The sequence below is a fragment of the Gracilinanus agilis genome, chromosome 2 (genome assembly GCF_016433145.1).
Source record: "Gracilinanus agilis isolate LMUSP501 chromosome 2, AgileGrace, whole genome shotgun sequence".
NCBI classification, from domain to species: domain Eukaryota; kingdom Metazoa; phylum Chordata; class Mammalia; order Didelphimorphia; family Didelphidae; genus Gracilinanus; species Gracilinanus agilis.
Window position 1 is genome coordinate 563107669 of NC_058131.1, and position 17769 is coordinate 563125437.

Sequence of the window (17769 nt, forward strand, 5' to 3'; positions counted from 1 at the left end):
TCCTCTGTGGCCATAAAGCAGTTTCTCTTCTCTACTCCCCTCTTCCATTTTTATCTTCTAAAAAGCAGTAGCTCTTGCTTCAGTTTGACAAATGAAGATTTGAATCAGGTTTCTTTTTCTTTTTCTATTGATCATTTTTGGGTTCACTTTGAAGTTGAAGAGATATATCCCTATCTCTACCCAGATATTTCCTCACAAATGGTAGATGATAATTGATCAATGAGCTAGACATGGCCTAGGTACTTAAACAGCCCAATTTGAATGTTTTTATTTCTCTTCCTATATCAACAAACAAGCAGGTGACAGCAATAACCCCAATTTTGACAGAGGCATCCTCTGAGTATGGCTTTTTTTTGCCTCTTAGTCTCTGTTGTGTTATGATTAAAAATCCTTGGAGACTGTATATTAAATTATTTATGAGAGAGAGAGAGAGAGAGAGAGAGAGAGAGAGAGGCAGAGACTGAGAGACTCAAAGACAGAGACAGAGACAGAGAGAGATGCTGCCCTAACTAAAAAAACCACTTTCACACTTCCCCTGAGGCTCAAGAGGAGTGTTAAATGCTCCAGAGAAGGGAGCAAGTTTCCTGTCCAGCCAGAGAGTCCCCAGTATGAGAGAACGTTATTGCTCCATCCATTTTCTCATATGGCCAGTGATATCATTTCTTTGGCATCACAGATCGATCAACCTTCAACTTCAGTCCAGGTCAGAGTCCTGACATCTGGACATGGCACACAGGGACTTCCAGCAGCCCTTTCCAGAAGTCAGGTCTCCAGGTACCCACGTAACACTTTAGTGACTCGTTGGCATCCTGAATCAATACTTATGCCCAGGTAAGGAGTTACAGTTTATATTAATTTCACAAAGCTGAAATCTTTGGAATATAACCTCCAGACATGATTTGAAACAAATGTGCCATCCATCTCCTAACCTTTAATTATAAAAATCATACAATATTATTAACTTGTATGTAGTGCTTTCACATATTTGTTGTGTTTCAGTTGTGTCCCCAACTCTTCAGGACCCCATTTGGTGTTTTCTTAGTGAATGTACTGGAGTAGTTTGCCATTTCCTTCTCCAGCTCATTTTACAGATGAGGGAACAGAGGCAAACAGGGTTAAGTGACTTGTCCAGGGTCACATGGCTAGTAAGAGTCTAAGTCTAGGTTTGGACTCACAAAGTTGGGTCTTATTGATTCCAGTCCTGCCACTCTAGCTCTGTCTCTATGCAAATTTTCATCTATGCTCACAACTACCTGATAAAATAGGTGCTGTTGTTCCCAATTTATAGATAAATTGAGAGGTGAAGGAACATGCTCCAGGTCACACAGCTAGTAAGGAGCTAAAGCAGAATTTGAACCAAGTCTTTCTGATTCCAAGTTCAGAGTTCTAATACATTAAGCTACCACTTATGTAGTACCTTCTAATTGCTTTCAAGTTCAGCTCTGAGTAGTTTAGACATTTTCTACAACTTGGTCTTAGAATAAATTACCCACAGATGGCGTTGGTATATCAATAGCTTTTACTTTGTAGGAGTTGCCTCCTACTTAGGATTAAGGCTATTGCTTTGAGGCTGTCCTAAAAGGCATCCGTTCAGAAGAAGTTATCATTTTCTCCAGCTTCCCCCAACTAATCCCTCGAGATGTAGAAAATGCCTCTGTTCTGAGAGTGGGAGAGGTGGTACCTGGGGATGAAAGCTACTCCCCTGGGCTGTTCTCACCAGAAGCCTGGGCTAAGGGAAGGTGGGAGTGGAAGAGAGACAAGGTAAGGAAAGGAAAACACATCTTCAGCATTCCCTCCTCAGAAAGGAACAACACCCAACAATGAAGTGCACATTAGACGGGTCATTCCAATAATGAAAGTGAGAAGAAAGGTCAAAAGTACCAATTCCCCATCCCTGAGTGGCCTATGGAGGGGAGACTGGTCCTCTGATGACATCATACTTTTCCAGACAGACCAATCAAAGCTTCCTATCACAACCAATCTTGATAAAGAAAGGAAGACCAAAAGAGGTAAACTATTATAGGTATCTTTATAGAAAGAATCCAGTGTCCATTAATAGGTGCAAAATGGATCTGTTTAATTAAATTCAGTTGTAACTTTGCAACTAAATGGCCAAATCTACTCATTTTGAACAGGTCTTACCATTCCTGTTTCAGGTAAAAACAAATAAACAAACAAACAAACAAAAAACCCTCTATAGAATAGGTAAAGAAGTCTTTGGACTGGGAACAAATGAGTTTTATTCCTGGCTCTTCCATTAACTAGTTGTGTGACTGTGGGCAAGTCATTTAAGTTTTCTGATCCTTTTATTCCTCAACTGCCCTAAATAGGTAGTATAAATATTATCACGTTAGCTTTACAGATGAGGAAATTGAGGTTCAATAAAACTCGTGATTTGCTCATAGTCACATGGACATTCCAAGTTAAACTGGCCCAGCCTTAATTTGGATCTTCAATGTTTTTTCCATTTTGAGTAGGGTTAGTAAATTTCTCTATTTGTTTATGAGCATTGTATTCCCTTAGAATAAAATTTATTTGTTTATGAACATGTATTTCCTTAGAATAAAAGCTCCTTGAGAGTAAAGGCTGCTGTTGTATCCCCAATGCCTAGCATAGTTGGCATACAGGAGATTCATAATAAATATTTAGTGAATTGGAGGCTAAATAAAGAGATGTATCAATGATTCCCATCATTCCTTTTGGTGAATGAAATAGATTTTCTTAAGGTCATTATTTAGTGACTTTTTGCCAAGAAAACTGGGATTACATATGGAACATGAGATTACTCTCATCAGAATGCTGGATGATTCACAAAATGAACACCATATTGTAATCTCAGCTCTCAAACACGTAGATACAGGAGGCAGGAAACATCAGATTCATAAACAATAAGAAAGCTTTGGTTTTTGAAGTGGTTAACAAATATAACAGTATCGGGATTCCCTGAAATGGAGATTTATATAGTATTTTCATACATTATCCAATTAGATCCTAGTAACAACACTGACATAAGTACTTCAGGCATTATTAGATCCATTTTATCTTATTTTATTTTTTATACAACTCTTACTTTCCATCTTAGAATCAGTACTATGGCAGAAGAGGGGTAAAGGCTAGGCCAGTGGTTCCCAAACTTAATTGGCCTACCGCCACCTTTCCAGAAAAAATATTACTTAGCCCCCTGGAAATTAATTTTAAAAAATTTTAATAGCAATTAATAGGAAAGATAAATGCACCTGTGGCCATCACCGCCTCCCTGGATTGCTGCAACATCTACCAGGGGGTGGTGGTGCCCACTTTGGGAACCACTGGGCTAGGCCACTAGAGTTAAATAACTTGCCCTAGGTCATAAAGCTAGGGAGTATCTGAGGACAGATTTGAACCCAGGAACTCCTGTCTCCAGGCTTAACTCTATCTACTGAACCACCTAGCTGCCCCCTAGGCCCACTTTACTTTCTGTTGTAGTATCAGAGGCATCCTCTGAATCTAGTTATTTCCTGATTAGCCCCAAAAAATGGAGATAAAAGTTATAGAGATTATTCAGAAACCATTAGGATCTTCAAAAAGATGAGAATTTCCAAAGACCCAGGCCTGGACATGGGGCATAGTTGCTTCAAAGGAATCAGAAAGGTGGAATGAAATATAGATGTCTTTGAAGTATGTCAAATAAAGACTTTTAACCAGATTAAAGAATTAAATTTAGCTAATTAATTGGATTAGAATTCAATTAAAAGAAAAACTCTTGAGATCAGGGAAAGACAGTAATGACTAAAAGCAGACAAGTTGAGAACCTACAGCTCCAAAGCTATGGAGTCCCGCCACAAGGACTGGACGTCCGACCCTCAGCAGCTCATGATTCTCATTCGACTGGATGCAGTCTAGGATCCCATTGATTCTGCTCCCTGTCCAAAATGAGCCTGTGGAGTTTGGGAACGACAGAGCTTTCTGTTTGCCAACTGTAATCCATTTTAGAACAGAGGCCTGGCTGCTAGATCTGAGCTGATGGGCCCCAGTGGGGTTGACCTGCAGAAGTATTTGCAATGGGAGCACCAGCCAAAACTCAAGTGTCTCGCTTCCTGCCAACATGGCTGCCTGAACAGGAGGCAGACCGCCCAGCAAAATGCAGTCTGTGCCTAGTCAAGTCTCTTGGGACGGGACTGCTGGTTCAGGAGAGCTGCCCCTGCGATTCCCAAGCAAACTGGGAAGCCAAAGGAGGGAAGAAGTCGCTGGCCAAAAAATGCTGGAGTTCTTTTACTGGCATGTCCCGCTGGTACCACCGTTGGCATCACAAAGGATGGCTTGCTTAGGTAGGTTAAGTGGATGGGGATATGTTCAGAAATGAAGGTTATGTAAAAACCAAATAATATCACTTAAAAAAAAAAAAGAAAGTTCACTAGACCGTCAAGTCCTTAATGGAAGGCAGGGACTCTGGGATTTTTCATCCTGGTATCCCTAACAACCAGCACACAGTAAGTGCCCTGACTGTAGAAGACATTTGATAAATATTTACTGAATTGAACTGAATCTGTTGAAAGCCTCCACAGTAAACTATATGTATATGCATATATATATATATTTTTACATATTTTAAGCCTTTACTTTCTGTCTTAAAATTTATTGGTTCCAAGGCAGAAGAGTGGTAAGGACTAGGCGACTGGGGTTAAGTGATTTGCCCAGGAACACATAACTAGGAAGTCTGAAGTAAACAATATTTTTGTTCTCACTACAGAAGATGAATGTTAGCCCTCTAAGGCCAGAGATTATTTTATTTCTTTTGTGCATACCTCTCCACACAATTTTTTTTGCACATACGATTCCCCATACCTCATATTGTAGGCACACAGTTGTTTAGTTTTTAGTTTTTTAAGGTTTTTTTTTCAGCCTTATCTGACTCTTCCTAATCCCATTTAGGGTTTTCCTTGGCAAAGATACTAGAGTGATTTGCCATTTCCCTCTCCAGCTCATTTTTCAGATGAGGTATGAGGCAAAGAAGATTAAGTGACTTGCATAGGGTCATACAACTACTTAGTGTCTGAGGCCATTTTTGAACTCAAGAAGATATCTTCCTGACTCCAGGCCTGGTACTCTGCCACCTACGTGCCCTCTGGGCACACAGGAGATGCTTAGTAAATGCTTGTTGATTGCTTATAAAAAGGTCTGGTGATAAATAGTGGGCACTCAACAAATATTTGTTGATTAATTCATAGATAGAGACAACTAGGAGAGCCATAAATGACTATAACACTCTCCCTCTGAAAAATTCTTGCCCTAAATTCTGCCTTTTGCAATAGGGTCCCTCAGAATAGATCTTCAAATTTGTTACAGCACATTTCTTGAAAAAGATTTTAAGGGCAGCTAGATGATACAGTGAATGGAGGGCTGGGTTTAGAATCAGGAAGACACCTTTATGAGTTCAAATCCAGCCTCAGACTCTTACTGGGCAAGTCACTTAACCCTGTTTATCTCAGCTCCCCATCTGTAGGATGAGTTGGAGAAGGAAAACCACTCTAATAGTTTTAATAGAGAGAGGGAGATGGAGACAGAGATGAAGAAAGAGACAGAGAGACAGAGAGAGGGAGAGAGAAAGAGAGGGAGGAAAAAGGGAAGAGAGAGAGAGAGAGAGAGAGAGAGAGAGAGAGAGAGAGAGAGGACATCAGAGTCAGAATCACAGAATTTTGGAGCAAAAGTGACCTTAGAAATCATCTAATTCAGGGGCTTGACTTTTGGGGCATGGAGTCCTTTGGCAGTTAAGTGAAGCCTAGGGAGCCCTTCTCAGAACAATATTTTTAAATGCATAAAATAAAATATATAGAATTACAAAAGAAAATTAATGTCATTGAAAGTTATAAAAAAATTTTTTTAAGTTTATGGATATGGTCTCCAGGCTAAAAACTCCTACTATAAGCCCAATTCCCCTCTCTAGATGAGGAAACTGAGACCTAAAGTGGGGATACGATTGATCTAAGGAGTGACACAGAGTCCCTATGAATCAGAGGCCTGTTTCCTTTCAGTCTGTATGAAATTTCTATGAGTCTCACATGTGCTTTTGCATAGACATTTGCATAGAGGTTAGTTGACAAACACTGCTAGGATCCAGTAATATAAAACCCCCCACAATAGTCCTCTTCACCATTTTTCTAGCCTAGAAAGCTGCACAGAGGGGAAACAACCCTAGCGGATTCCTCCAAGCTCTCTGCACTGCAGTAAGGTTCTTCACACTGCATTGACCCGGATCCCGTCCCGGGAGACATGCCAAGGCTGCAGATTAGTTACTAATCAAATAACCAACACCCAGATATTTGGGAGTGACTGCACATCAATTAGGGTTCATGGGAATCAGGAATGAAAGACAAAATGGAAGGCGGAGGAGGGGCAGGCAGTCCAACTAACGGCGGTATTTCTATTTGAGAAGTAAAGGAAAAGCAATATAATTTCATTTTCAAAAATTGAGCCCAGCAAGAAAGAAACATGCTGAGGAGAGAGGGAGAAGGTGAAATAGCTTAAGAGATTGGGAAAGATAAAAGGCAAATGATTTAAATTATACATGAGGGAAACATTAAAGAAGGAAGGAAATAAAAGCAACCCTAGAGATCTGAGGATACAATAGAGAAAAGTTGTTTGGTTACAAAGCAGACAATATGAATAAATAAAATAAAATACCATAAATGCTCTAAAGAAAAAGCAGAAGGAAAAAAATGATTTCCTTTCAATTCCCTTTCCTATTAAATCTAACTCCCTTTCTAAAGAAACTACAGATCTTTGGGGGTTGGTACAAGTGTGAAGTACACGGAAAGCATTTTTGTACCAACTCACAAAATCAACTAAAAACTGAAAAGTCAGTAATGCTTTCTTATAAGAAACCCAAGTTTTAAAAAAAAACAAAAACAAAACAGCATCTCTCCAAGAGTCAGCCCAAATTGTTTCACAGATAGTTCCTATATGCCATTTGGAGGGAATAATTTTTTTTTTTTTGTTATTTGGAAAAATGCAATTTGAATCCATGTAAACTCCATTATTGAGTTGGGAAGAATTTGTACAGGAGTGCAGAGATGTGTATTTTTAAAAGGCACATGAGGGAAACACAATTGGATGCCTCACTAGATTCCTTTACCTTTTTTTCCCTAAAATGCACTTACTTCCCAAGACTTTCCTCAGGAGGAATTACTGGAAGTTTTATGATAACAGTTCAATGCAGCATATTCTAAATGTTAGGCATGTGAGTTAGGAAGACCCTTAAAGCACATTACTGGGAAATGGAATTAATGTTTGCAATAAGCTTGGACTGTAAGACAAAATGCAACATATGGCATTAGCGGCTAGAGTATAATGCCCAGTTCCTTTCCATTCTCTTCTGTCTCATTGTTTTTTGAATAGCATGTTTCACTGCCCAGCTTAGGGAGAGCAGCAATGAAAGGCCCCATTGTAAGGAATATGCTTACCAGAGCAGACTTAAGGTTGCTGTAGTAACCTTCACTATGAATTTCCTGACCAGTGTGATTAAAATCTCAACTGTATTGTGGGATTACTATAGTTGCAAATGAGGCCATAGAAAATAAGGCTGCAAAATGAACACACTGCTGGGGGGTAGGTGAGGGGTAAAGGAGGGGGGTAAATAATTTCCTTAATCCAAACATAAGACTACCCCTTTAGGATACCTGGGTAATCTGAACTGGCCAACATGCCGCTGTGTTTCCAGTGGCTACAACCAGAGGATGAATGAATGAAATAAAACAGGGCAAGATAATGAATTCATTGTGAAGTCTATGGCAAGAGTGTTGGATAGGTCCTTTTGGCTGACCCCTGAGAGTATGGGTCAGGCACCGGGTGGGGCAGAGTATTCCTTGAATTGAACCACAGAATTTTGAGAGTTGGAAGGGTCCTCAGATGTCATCTGAGGCAACCAGTTTTTGAATATCTCCCCTACAGCACACTCGATAAATGGTTATCTAACCTTTTAAAAAGAACTCCAGTGGAAGGGCCTGGAATCTCTGTGATTCTACATTCTTATAGCTCTCATATATTTCTCTCTTACCTTTCCCTTTTTCTTTCCTGGGACACATCAGCCATCGTGGTGCAAGGCTTTGTCACCTCCTACCTAGACTCTTTCAATATCCCCGTGTTTGGGTTTTAGGTCTTAGACCTCTTCCCATTCCAATCCATCCTCCACTCAGCTGTCAAATTGATCTTCCCTAAAAAGCACAGGTCTGATCATGTCACTCCCCACTACCTTTCAATAAACTCCAGAAATTTCTGACTTTCAAAATCCTTTATAACTCAGTCCTTTTCTTCCTTTCCAGGCTTCTTACACCTTCCGTCCCTTCGGGTACTCTTCAAACCAGTAACCATGGTCTCCTTGCTGTTCCTCTCACTCCAATCTCCTCACTCTTCATTTTCATTGGCTATCCCCCATCCCCAGATTTCTCTCCTTCATCTCCACTTGCTGGCTTCCCTGGTTTTCTTACCACTTAAAATCATCTTGCATCTTTCCCCTAATGTCAGTGTCTTCTCTTTGTGGCTTACTCCCAATTTACTGGATAGATAGAGATATTTTCTATCTCTTTCTATCTCATTTGTAAAAAGTTGTTTTCACGTTGTCTTATCCATTAGACTGGGATCTCTTTGAAGAGGGACTGGGGTAATTTTTTAAAATTGCTTTTCTCTATACCCCCCGGTACTTGTCACAGTGCCTACTAGCACACAGTAAGCATTTAATAAATTTTGTTGACTTGACCTTCTACCTCCAGAGGTGAACCATTCCATATTTGGATAGTTCTCTACTTGTTAGGATATTTTCCTTTACATCAAGTCTAAATATTCTTTCTCTGCAGTTTCTACACATTGCTCCTGGTAGGAGCAGAATAAATCTAATAAGGTCAATCCTTCAGATATTTGGATACATCTCTTCATTTCAGGCCAAACATTCTCATTTCTTTCCATCAATTCTCATATGACATGAACTCAAGGTCTTTCCGCTGGCTGTCCTCCTCTGGATGCTCTCCAGTTTATTAGTGTCTATCCTAAATTGTGGTATTCAGAACTAAATACAAATACTTATGATGCAGTTGATTACAGAGTGACAGGACTATTCGTTTGTTGTTGTTCAGTTGTTTCAGTTATGTCCAATTCTTTTTGACCCCATTTGAGGTTTTCTTGGCAAAGATACTGGAGTGGTTTGCTATTTCCGTCTCCAGCTCATTTTATGGGTGAGGAAACTGAGGCAAACAGAGTTTAGTGACTTGCCCAGGGTCACACTGCTAGTAAATGTCCAAGACTAGATTTGAACTCAGGTCTTTCTGATTCTAGGCACAGTGCTCAACTCATGGCACCATCTAGCTGGCTGGAGCAAAACCAGTGAAACTGGGTTTCAAAGACACATCTCATCTCACTCTAATAGACTATAGGCTCTTTGAAGGCAGGGATTTATTTGTGTCTTTGTATCCCCAGTCCCTAGCACATAAAATATGCTTAAAAATTGCTTGTTGATTGACCACATCAACTCTTGTCTGTTTTCTTCTTAGCATACTCAGTTCTGGGAGGGAAAAACTGCAATCAAAGATAAGAGGATTGGAGTGTCCATGCTTCAAACACACAACCAAAAAATACATCTATTCCTGACCAATTCCTATTCCGTTTGTACTGTAAAGCTCTTATTATGGACCATGCTGGGAACAAACAGCTCAGGAATGACCAAGAATGCAGCTTGCTACAAGATAGAATAAACAATAAATCTTGTTAGTTCATTTAACTTCTTATATTGATAATGCCACTCTTCTTAACACCTTTCCAAGGAGTTTGAGATGGTAAGTGTGGGGAAGAGAGAAGCCTTTTTTCCAAGGTCATAGATGAGTGGCACAGAAGGAACAAGAGCTCAGATCCCCTGACTTTTATCTAGTCCAGCTTCTGGCTATGGGGGAAAAAGGCTCTTTTCATTGGACAGCTGAAAAATATGCCTTAAAATAAGAGAAATCTGCCCACTCAGACAAATCTGGCCCATGCTAAGTAAGGTCAAGGAAGCCTGTTCAACCTGATGTCAATATGTCAGTGCCAAAGAAAAACAATGTACACAAGTCATGCCATGAAGGGAATTATTATGACTGGTTGCAGAACTTCCACATAAGGAAACAGGTCAGGAATCTTAAGAAAGAGAATTGTTTCCTCTGACGTTAGAAAGAATTGTGGTCTCATTCTATGTAATTTGTTTTAAATTATGTTTTAGACCTGGAAAGTTATTTTCTCAAATTTTTTGGTGTGCATGTCATACTTAATTATTATAATTGCTAATTTTAGTAGCTAATCTTTGGACAATGCTTTCAGGTTTGCAAAGTGCCTTATGGAAATTATTTCAAAGGTGCTATTATCATCCCCATTTTACAGATGAGGAAATCAAAGCTGAGAGATGTTAAACATCTTGCCTAGGGCTTAGTAAATGTCTAAGGTAGGATTTCAACTATGACCCCGAGTCCAAATGCACTTCTTAGCTGTGTGACCCTGGGCAAGTCACTAAACCCCATTTCCCTAGCCCTTACACCTGGAACTGATAGTATCAATTATAAGACAGAAGGTAAAAGTTAAAAAATAAAAAGTAGTTGTCTCAAAAAATAGTTTCCTACCTGAAACTAATTCCAGAAAACTGTATTTATAAAATAATGGCAATGAACTTATGAATTGATTTGGAATAAGTAAGGCGCAGTACTGGACTGGAATGATGGTCAGTCAGAAGGCTCAGAAAGATAGCTGTTTTGACTCTGGGTAACTTAGCTTCAAGGAATTCAATTTCCTCCTAGACTGGACAATATCTAAGGTCTTTTCTAATTCTGATATTCAAATCTATAAGCTACATCTCTTTCTAAGGGGCAAAAATATTTTTTCAAAAATTTCACATAACATTTGATAAGAGATTTTTAATTTACCAGCAATTCATATTACTAAACATCTTTAAAAAAAACAACAACCCTTACCTTCAGTCTTAGAATTGATACTAAGTATTGGTTCCAAGACAGAAGAGTGGTTAAGGGCTAGCAATGGGGGTTAAATGACTTGCCCAGGGTCACAGAGCTAGGAAGTGTCTGATGTCACATTTGAACCCAGGACTTCTCATCTCAGGCTTGGTGCTCTATCCCCTGAGCCACTTAGAAGCTCCCACTAAATATTTTTTATGTACATGCCATGGTCTAAAACCATGATAGGTGGTATGAGAGATGCAAAAAAAAAAAAAAAAAGAAAGAAAAAGAAAAAAAGCTTAAGCTTTTTATTTTAGTATTGTCCAAAAAAAGTAATAAAAGGAAATAGTATTATATCTGTTTTTAAGGAGATTACAATCTAATTCAGCAGAAAAGTTGAAACATGAAAATATCATCAGAAAATAAATATCAAAGAGGAAAGATTTGACTTAAAGTCACAAAATTGGGGTTCCAATCCCACCTCAGATATTTTGGGGCTCTTATGTCTGACCATGGATAAGTCATTTAACCTCAAAGAGCCAGTTTCCTCATCTGTAAAATGAAAAAATGAACTGTAAAATGGGGCATATCCTCTCCTGAGTTCAGTTGTTTTGGTAGGGAACCTGGGTAGAGAAAGCCAGGGTTAGTTTAACAACAACCAAGCAATGAAACTCTAAAGAACAAACTTGTTCCTAGGGGCAGCTGGATGCCTCAGTGGACTGAGAGCCAGGCCTAGAAATGGGAGGTCCTGGGTTCAAATCTGACCTCAGACACTTCCCAGCTGTGTGACCCTGGGCAAGTCACTGAAACCCCATTGCCTAGCCCTTACTAAACTTCTGCCTTGGAGCCAATACACAGTATTGACTCCAAGATGGAAGGCAAGGGCTTAAACAAACAAACAAACAAACAAACAAATAAATAAAGAGCAAACTTGTTCCTGAGAAAGAGAGATGAAAAGATACACTTCCTCCCTCCCTTGCAGAAGTCAGAGTCCACAGGTGTGGAAAACTTCATATCATACCAGATTTTTTTTTAATGTAAGAACTGATTTTGCTACTTTCCCTTTTTCTTTTCTTTCTTTTTCAATTCTTTGGTATGAATACAACATGATTAGTTGGGAGGGTGGAAGGAGAAAGATCTAGAGGAAATTTAAGAATAAAAACTATCTTTAAAAAATCATAAAAGCAGTCAGTGAGTAGACCGTGTGGGGATTCTCACCGTACTGAATATTGCCTGCTAAGAAAGGGACAAGGGATAGGAAGAGGAAGCCAGAACCAGGCACAGACCTATACTGTTTTCCTGCTATAAGACAATGCAACAATGACATTTTGAACCACAGCTTCTATGAGTCCTAAAAAGGCATCAGTTGAGGATTATAAGCCTGGCTATGTATGACCTTCCACAGAAGAAAAGAGAGACTTGAAAGGCGCTGTAATTCAGTCTCAGTCACTCACTCAGCTATAGTACGTTGCCTTCCGATGCCAACTACAAAGTAAAATGGGGAATTACAGTAATTCTGCCCACAGCTATTTCCCATTTTAACTGATGTTTCCTGTTTTCTCTGCTTGGGTATCATGAATTTTCAGAACCAAACCCACGATTCACAGGCCATCATTTTACTGGGGTACATTCTTCTCTGGTCACTCATCACATTGTGTGCATTTACTACAACTGAAAACAGATCTGTTTTCCTACTGACCCCATTCTGGGCTGTTATTCCCATCACTGAGCTGGAGTTTTTGGCTCCACAGGGCAGAGATAGGCATGAGGAGTTTTAAGTGTTGGGGAGAGTAACTGTCGCCTTCGTCCAGTATTCTCCTGCTTCCATTCCTTCCGACAAAGAAGAAAGCTCCAGCAGAGATCATTGGCTTCAGGTGAATGTCTCTAGAAGGGAGGGAGTAAATGAAAACAGTATCTCCTCCCAACCAAAAGGTGGGTTTGGGGCATCATTTTGAAGGCATTAGGGAAAATACTATTATGGATCAATCCCCAGCTATTCAGAAACTTGAGGAACTAAAAAGCTCATAATCAAAAAGATCTATTAGGAACTGGAACAACTTCCAGGAATTGATGCAGAGTGAAAGGAGCAGAACCAGGAGAACATCATACACAGAGACTGATACACTGTGGTACAATAGAACATTATGGACTTCTCTACTAACAGCAATGCAATGACCCAGGGCAATGCTGAGGGATTTATGAGAAAGAATGCTATCTACATCTAGAGAAAGAACTGTGGGAGCAGAAACATAGAAGAAAAACAACTGCTTGAACACATGGGTCGATGGGGATAAGATTGGGGATGTAGATTATGAATGATCACCCTAATGAAAATATTAACAATATGGAAATAGGTCTTGATCAATGACACATGTAAAACTCAGTGGAACTGCTCATTGGCTATGGGAGGAGGGGTGGGAGGAGAGAAGGGAAAGAAAATGAATAATGGAACCATGGGGAAATATTCTAAATTAATTAATTAAATAAAAATTTTCAAGTTAAAAAAAAGTGAAGAGACTAGATTAAAAATAATGCACTGGATCTATTGAAGAAGGAAAAGAAGGCAGATCACTTCAGCATCCTTGCCAAGAAAACCCCACGGATAGCTATGGTACATGGGGACATGCCTGAATGATTGAAAAACAAAAGAATTGCCACACTTTATGAAAAGCTGAGTGTTTAAGCTGGCCTTTCTAAAATATATTATTCCCAGGGTAGCTAAGGTAGCACAGTGGAGAGAGCACCATACCTGGAATCAGGAGAACCCTAGGTTCAAATACTGCCTCAGACATTTCCTCGCGGGGCAAGTCACTTAACCCTGATTGCAGAGTCCTTATTGCTCTTCTGCCTTGGAATCTATACTTAGTATTGATTTAAGACAGAAGATAGGGTTTAAAAAATTAAAAAAGAACTGGTACTAACACAGAAGGTAATAGATAAAATATTTTATTCTCTTCTCAGTCTTCTAACTAAGGCTATCTTGAACATAATTTTTATCTTTTCTTAATGCTTGAGTAGAATTATAAACCTCAGCTATTGTACTGCTCTGTGGAAAGCATCTTAAAATATCCTCAGGAGGGGCCAGGTAAAAGTTAGCTCAGTGGTTTGAGAGCCAGGTCTGGAATTGAGGAGACCTGGGTTCAAATTTGGCCTCAAATTTGGTGTGATCCTGGGCAAGTTAAAACCCTTACTGCTCTTCTACCTTAGATTCAGTACACAGCATTGATTCTAAGACAGAAAAGTAAGAATAAAAACAATTGTCCTCGGGAGATGTTAAAGTCTACTATATAGGCCAAGGCAGCCATCTTTTTGGGGGAGGGTTTCGAATTCTGATTTTCTTTTTTTGTTGTTCTTTGCTGTCAGGAGCCCGTGGTCCATAATAGTGTGCCTCTCCTGTGCTAGCAGAGTCCATTTAAAATATTCTGATTCTTACTAACCATAGAGGAAACTAGAAAACCCAGCTTTGGAATTCATTGTAAACTCAGGATAAATTGCGGGTTTGAGTATCTTTCCTGCAGCAAATGACAGACTTTGTGATTATTTAAAGCCATCCTCAAACCAGCTTCCACCTACCTTCTTATTTCCTAATATTGTAACTGATCCACACCCTATTCCAGTCAAACCAACTTATTAGGTGTTTCCTACATACACATCTACCTATCTCTCTCCTTAGCACAAGGGACTGTCCAACAAAAACACAACCAAACCAACTGAATGCCGGGTATTATAATGACCCAGCTCAGCCTCAAAGCAGAGATGAAAGGATGCTCCTTTCTCCCTTCACTGGAGGGGACTCTAGCTATGGAGACTCAGTAGATATATATGTCAGTTTTGCTAAGCTGCATTCTTTTGGGTTTTGTTCTTTTACAAGGGTTGGACTGCTGAGTTGAGGAAGAGGAAGGGATTATTTTGAAATGATGCAGTAAAAACAAGATGTTAGTGGATTAAAAAAAATTAAAAGTGCTGTTAAAATGTACAAGGGAAAAGTAACAGAATGAATATCAGTGGTATAAGGGCCAGGATGCACTAGTAGGATGAGTTGGGAAGTTTTGAACGTTTCTTTTGACGTTCTACCACATCCCTTACCAGAATGACTTCCTCCTTCCTGGGGAAGGTAGTCTTATTTAAAGGGAGTTTATGAACTGACCTCTTCCAGAGAGGTTTCAAAATAGATTTTTAACAGATAAGCCCTTTATGTATAGTATATATATAAAATGCATATATAATACAATTATAATATAATAACAAATATAGGATATATATGTGTTCATTGGGAAAGGGATGGATAAATTTAAAAAGTGAATACAAGGTGTCTTGTTATTGATATAAATGCAACAAAAGCCTTTGGAACACTTTTAGCAAGGAAGGGATTTTCTTCTCTGAGCTACACCTAAAGGTATGTAACTTGCTAAAGTGACTGGAAATCCATTTGGAGCACCTGGCTACCGAAGGAGATTGACTGGCCTTCCCTCTCCAACATATAACTTTTTTCCACTAACACTATTATTTTATTGACTATTACAATAGGATTTTTGTTGCTGTTCAGTTGTGAAATACTCTTCATGACCCCACCAACCATATTAACTGTGGGGTTTTCTGGACAAATATGCCCGAGTGCTTTGCCATCAACTTCACCAGTGGATTAAGGCAAATAGAGGTTAAATGACTTGACCAGAGTCATATAACTAGGAAGTATCTGAGGCTGGATTTGAATTCATGTCTTCCTGACTCCAGGCCTAGCTCTCTATCCACTGAGCCACCTAGCTACTTGATGATCATCTATTCCAATCTCCATTATTTCATAGGCAAGGAAACAAAGACCCAGAGGAGACAACTAAACGTCTAGAACACAAATGTCAAACACATGAGACCCATAACATTCCTGATTTTTTGTGTGTCTGGGGAAACCAGATTAGAAGGGGGCAGCAACTAGGTAGTTCAGTAGAATGAGAGTCAGGTCTAAAGATGCACTGTCCTAGATTCAAATCTGAGCTCAGATACTTCCCAGCTGTGTGATTCTAGGCAAGTCATTTAACTCCCATTGCCTGGCCCTTATCATTCTTCTACCCTGGAAGCAATATTCAGTATTGATTCCAAGATGGAAGGTAAGGGTTTAAAAAAAAAATGTAGGGTCTAAGTAGGTTTTAAGTAAGGGTTTAAATGTAAAGGTTTAAGAAAAAATTAGGAAATCCTTAAAAATAATAAAAAATAAAATAATAATAATAAATAAAATATAATTTTAAAATAAAATTAAAAATAAAATTTAAATTTAAAAAATGGTTTTAAATTACTTTTTAAAGCCCAAAGTCAATTGCTGCCCATAAAGATCCTTATAGGTGCCCATTTCTATTTGTTTGACAAGGTAGGGATTTGAACCAAGATCTTCTGACTTTATTTCCTGGGATCTTTCCAATGCAACTCCTGCTCCAAAACCATGAAGAAAAGAAAACCCTCTCCTTTTCATTCTGTATCTTTCAAGTTTGGACACCTCCAAGAGAATTACTTGGTTGCTGTTGCAACCTATCTGCAATACGGCAGCCTTTTCTGCCTGTTGGAAATCAGGAAGACAGAGAAGCAGGCTATAAGAGCCATCATTTCCCTTCACCCCTAAGCATTGGAATGTTTACTCTATGTCTGCTCACACTCACAAAAAGAAAACAAAAAGCACATATAAAATTTCTCATCCAAAGAGAAGAAACTCAAGAGGTGAGAGATTCTATTATCTAGTCGAAGGAGGTAAAACATCTCCCTGCCCTAAGGATATTCCAGTTATATATATATATATGTCTGAGGATTATTTATTAAGAGAATTATCCACTAAATGCATGTCGGCTATGGGGTGTGTGTGTGTGTGAAGGAGGGGGTGAAGGGGAAAGTAAAAACATGAATCATGGAATCATGGAAAATTTTTCTAAAAAATAAAATATTAAAAAAGAGAATTATCCTCTAAAATGACATTTCAATAGCAACTAATAAAATTTTCATATTCAATGGATCTGTGATCTTGTCTACATGTATGGTTTTTCAAAACCCACAAATTTGGTTTCATTGTGAAAAATTTGAACTTTTCCCACTGGACACATGTGGGTTGTCAAATATAGTTTTCCTACTCCAAATGATTTCCTCTCTCCCCCATGCCCCCAGGACAAGACTTAGAAGTAAATTCATATAATTAATAAGTACACAGCCAGATATACGCCCATGAGATTCCTATGCAAAAAAGTTGGTGATTTCAGGGCCTTAGCTCATTGAGCACGCCTTCAATTATGACTGGCAATATTAACTGTTCCATTTGTATTCCTGAGGCTTTTTTAATTGAGTCAATGTCTACAAACAGTGAAGAACTATTTAGAAATTAATTAATTTGGTTTTTGTCATAACAATGTAAAAAATCATCTTTTGTTGAGAAAACCGATTCCTTTTCATTATGTAAAAATACTGCATCAGTCCCTCAGAGGAAACAAATAATTCTTATAATTGTGAAACAGTACTGCTTACCGTCAGACAGTAATGACTTTAATAACGTAGAGAACTTAGTTCAAACAAACAAACAATTATAGTTGACAACAGAAACCCAATCCAGGATGACTCTAATTAAAGAATTTGGTTATAGACATTCCCTTTTTTTAGAAGGGTCAGTTAGAGTTCTATAGGCTCATCTCCAGACCTAAGACATCATTTAACCATATTAAAGAGACATTTAAAACTTTTGTGGATCCTCAATAGCCAATATCCTGAGGAACTGGAGAAACATCTAAAGGATGTGAGAGATGCCATGATAGCCATCTAACCCTTCATATGATCAACTGGAATCATTATCAGAATTTTA

The 17769-nt window shown here is 38.8% G+C and overlaps 1 protein-coding gene across 1 annotated transcript in view; it reads right to left on the reverse strand.

The window, feature by feature from the left end:
• Positions 1-4086, reverse strand: part of MYO1E (myosin IE) — a 175700-nt gene extending 171614 nt beyond the window's left edge. The window contains exon 1 of the mRNA XM_044660107.1: positions 3796-4086. Coding sequence (XP_044516042.1) covers positions 3796-4086 — 291 coding nt within the window. The remainder of the gene's footprint in view (positions 1-3795) is intronic.
• Between the last annotated feature and the right edge of the window lie 13683 nt (positions 4087-17769).